This window comes from Erigeron canadensis, chromosome 2, assembly GCF_010389155.1.
Source record: "Erigeron canadensis isolate Cc75 chromosome 2, C_canadensis_v1, whole genome shotgun sequence".
Taxonomy (NCBI): Eukaryota; Viridiplantae; Streptophyta; class Magnoliopsida; order Asterales; family Asteraceae; genus Erigeron; species Erigeron canadensis.
Genome location: NC_057762.1, coordinates 29,401,256 through 29,405,884, shown reverse-complemented (window position 1 = coordinate 29,405,884; position 4,629 = coordinate 29,401,256). Strand labels below are relative to the sequence as shown.

The 4,629-nt window shown below is 34.3% G+C and overlaps 1 protein-coding gene across 1 annotated transcript; it reads left to right on the top strand.

Annotated features, from left to right (window-relative positions):
- The first annotated feature begins 564 nt into the window (after nucleotides 1-564).
- On the top strand, nucleotides 565-2,985 carry LOC122590141 (probable protein phosphatase 2C 75). The gene is made up of 4 exons (XM_043762478.1): nucleotides 565-956; nucleotides 1,562-1,900; nucleotides 2,459-2,567; nucleotides 2,660-2,985. Exons 1-4 carry the CDS (start codon nucleotides 630-632, stop codon nucleotides 2,980-2,982), a joined length of 1,098 nt encoding a protein of 365 aa, XP_043618413.1. The 5' UTR covers nucleotides 565-629; the 3' UTR covers nucleotides 2,983-2,985.
- The last annotated feature ends 1,644 nt before the right edge of the window (nucleotides 2,986-4,629 follow it).

Sequence of the window (4,629 nt, the reverse complement as noted above, 5' to 3'; positions counted from 1 at the left end):
TGACACTGACATAGACTAGTCTTTGGTGGATGAGTCCTCATCATTGACTACCCTCTTAACAACCGGAACAAATGAAACTAAATTTGTATTTGACAAAATACGAATCGGGTACGTACCCATTACCCAATGCGCTGATATCATTGTCATATGAGTCACCTACTAACGAAATATAAATAGTGAATTTGGGCAATTTAAAAGCCAGAAAACGGTGGGCCAAAAAACTTAAAAATGGACCCAAAGATGTCACTTCAAAACGAACTTACGTGGTACTAAAAGAATCAAAATGGACCCACAAATACAATCTCTCTTTAAACTCAGTATACTTCCACTGTCACGTGTCAGCTCCCATCGTCGTTTATCGCCATCTAAAATTGACCTTCATTCCACGTGGCAACATCCCATCATCAGAATCACCGAAGCCCCCAGCCGCCCCCCTTCTTCTTATTCTTCTTCACATATTCTTCGATTCAAACCTACGAAAGAAAAAAAAAAGAAACATTATGTTTAGTCCTATATATATTTGTTACATTTTTTCCCCTTGTATGTAACAAAATGACAACTTATGTTAATGAATATATTTTTTTGTCACTTATGATATATTGTATATAGATATAGATTATGATTTATGAATGACGGGTGTGTATGGTATACCGATGGAAGAGGAAATTGATTCGCCACTTAAATGTCGTGAAAGGCGACGTCGAAGAATCGAGATGAGACGAAAAATGAATTCGTCTCAAAAGGTGATGACGTGTGAGGCCGAGACCGAGATTCGGGAGGAATACGATGATCAAGAAACGATAGATTTGCCCGAATACGGGTCGATGTCGATTGTGGGTCGAGCTCGTGAAATGGAAGACGAGATATCGGTTCGGTTGAATTTATGTCGACCCGAATTAAACGGTGGAAAACCGGTACATTATTTTGCCGTGTTTGATGGTCATGGAGGAAATCATGTAAGGCACAACGTTACCCTCTTTTAATTAATTTAATCACATCAGTAGAAGTAGATAATAAAATGCACCCAATTAATAGTATAATAGATTGTTGAAATATCCATTTTTTACTAATACTTTATATTAACATAAAAAATCTAGTTAATAAAGGTTTTAGATGATTTAAATTCAAGTAAGATAGGTAAATGATTCACTATAGATGAATGTTTTTTTGGAAGTAAACAGTTATTTTGTGACACAATTTTATTGATATTTATTTGGTCTTTTATTCGGGAAAAACCAAAGGTAAAGTTTGGAACATTATTTTTTGCAGGTGTTTTAGAAAAAGTTTTTTGACAATATAATGTGAGATAATTCTAAGTATATGTGAGAAAGGGTCTTGGTTTAGCGGTTATTAAGCTTAAGGTATCAACAAAAACTTTCGAGTTTATGGTATTAATGTTTTAATTATTTAGTTATATAATTTTTAAAAAAAAACATAGTATAGGTGAGTATGGGGCTATTTGTATAAGAATTTTTTTTTTTAAATGTGACAATTTTTAATTAGTGACTGAAATGTGAAGTTGCAAGACAGAGTAGTAAATAAGAAAGACTTTGCTGGGCAGGTGTCTGCATTATGTAAAGAGAACATGCATATTATTTTAGAAGAAGAGTTGATGCGAGTGAGACTCGTGGCGGCACATTGCAACGAAATGGAAGAGTTATGGAAGAAGGCAATTAACAAAAGTTTCAAGAGGATGGATGAGATGGCTATGAATTTATGTCAATGCAATGGGCCTGAAAGCGTAGAAGTTTGTAGACAACATCCACAATTGTCTTTTGTAGGATCGACCGCGGTGGTATTGTTATTGACTCATGAATACATCATAGTCGCAAACTGTGGTGATTCACGCGCCGTCCTATGTCGTCATGGCAAGCCCATGCCACTTTCGGTGGACCATAAGGTAAACATTAACTCGTTATATTTAACAGCAACTGTCGAATGGAACATGTCCTGGCCTCACCATCCAAAGGTGAGGGCCTATACTCAAACCAGGATAGTAGGTAGTCATAGCTAGCTGGACTCCATTACATCTGATGCTCAGTAGTCATCCAAGAAAAAAACACACACCAAAAGGCCCTCAATCTAAAGGTTACCTTGGATCGAATCCCCGCTTGATGCGCAAAATTTAATGACTTGAGTCACTTTGACTTCATTGTTTCAAGGACATGTGGAATATTGATGAAGTCGTTTTGAAATCATTTTTTCAATGTAGGACATGTGGAATATTGTAACCATATATAGGTGTTATGCGGGGTCCATAGTTTGTTAGCACATAACAATTAACATATGTTAGGAAATCACAACATTTAGTTTATACATTTATTTGACATTTGAGATGTTACATTAACATAGAGAAAAAGATTAAAAGAAATTACATAATTAATTTTTACTGGTACAATCGAGAATGATTTTAGGTGTATGGTAATTTTTCTACAAGTAAATATTCGTTTGTTACCAGCCTGATCGTGAAGACGAACGGGCAAGAATTGAAGCTCTGGGGGGTCGCGTTTTGTTTGTAGGGAGTGGAACACGAGTTGAAGGTGTATTGGCTATGTCTCGAGCTATAGGTTATATTCTACTCTACTATATTTTCATAGAATTAGTTTGATTAAATAAGATGCATGAATTTTGATCAAATTGTTATTATTTGTTCAAACAGGTGATAGATTTTTGAAACAAGTGGTAACATCAGAACCAGAATACTTGTTCACAAAACGCGAATTAGGGGACATGAGTGTAATATTAGCTAGTGATGGATTGTGGGATGTTTTGTCGAGTGAATTGACTTGCGAGGTTGTTTTTAAGTGCCAACAAGAAGATAATAGGGGGATGGTAACAGAAAGGGCGGTTGAGGGAGGAGGGGGGTCATTGTGTCCATCCAGGAGTGCAACGGGAGTGGCAGCTGCTTTACTTGTTCGTCTTGCTATGGGACGACGCAGTACAGATAATATCAGTGTTATAGTTGTTGATTTGAGGAACTGAAGTTGGTGTATTGTGCAGGTGATATTAGGTAGCCTGATATACTTTCGACTTTTGTATGTAAGTGTTTGATAAATTGATTTGTATGTTTGAGGTTTTACACTATTGCTTGTTAATACTGTTAGTCTTATGTTTAGTATGTACTCCTATAGTCAATATACCAGCTCTGTTCATAGATGTGATACAAACTGGATTATTGATTATCACACTGTTGGGACCTATTTAGCGACACACTGAGACACTCAGCGATGACGTGTCGTCGTGTCAGACATTTTTGCAACATAAAGAATTGAATGCTAAAATAACTAGATCGTTACAATTTAAGTGCCTTGGCCGAATAGGGACAAAAATTTCCTTAACTCCTAACGAATTCAAACGTATAAACCAATTTTTTCTATAAATAATAACTAATGTTATTACAATAAAACTATATATTCTCTGTATTATCAAAAGAGTTAATTTCAAAAATCGTCCTTGTGGTTTTATCAAGAAATCACGTTTCATCCTTTAAACTTTAAAATGATATTGATAGTCCTTTATACGTGGATAATGGTCACGTTTCGTCCTTTAGTCGACCGTATAAAGGACGAAACGTGACCATCATCCGTTAGATTAAAGGACGAATGTGACCATCATCCGTTAGATTAAAGGACGAAACGTGACCATTATCCGCGTATAAAGGAATACTAGTGTCATTTTGAAGTTTAAAGGATGAAACGTGATTTTTTGGTAAAACCACAAGGACGATTTGTGAAATTAACTCTTATCAAAATCATAATATTTTAAATACATACTATATTAGATGTTAGTTAATCTATGATTTGTGAAGTTTTCATAACAATATTCATAGCAATTTGGTGATTAGCTCTTTCAAGTTTATATATAAGTATATAATTTTCAAAATTTTATGAACCCTATGAATATATGCTCGAGTCAAGAATTGGGATTTTAAATTGTAATCAACAAGTAATATCGTTAGTTTTTAACGGTATATATTCATTAAGTGCCTGCGTGTCATGCCACATCATTTTGAAAAAATCTACGTGACATTTATTTTAGTAATGTAGATCTCATTTCTATACATATAGCAATGCAAAACCCATTTCTTTACCATCATCGATCATCGATTTTTTTTCCACCAATTTTATTACCATAACCGATTTATATTTATTTTACCGATAAATGATACTTGATTGTTGGACATGAAGATGTTGTTGTGTAAACTATTTAGAGAGACCATTTGATTACATGGCCTTTTTTTTATTGACGTGACTTGTTACGTTGACACTTAATGGATGTTTAACGTTAAAAACTTACAATGTTACCTTAAAAAAAAACGGTAGATTGATAGAAACCGTTTGATCCATGTACCGAATTGGTACCCATATAACCTCCAGCAGAGATAGTGTCAAGGTAATTCAACCACTTAAATTCAATTCTACCTCTGACAAGATTCGAACCCAGGTTGCTCCTAGAAAGTGACAGCTGGTGGCCAACTCTTCGTACATAAATGAATAGTTTATAATTTGAAAACATATCCTTTTAATAATTAAAAGATAAATACGTTATTTTTTTAAAATTCTTTTAAAAGATAGGTTAGCTTATTATGTATTTAACCCTTATTATTATATATTGGTTAACAAAAACTTT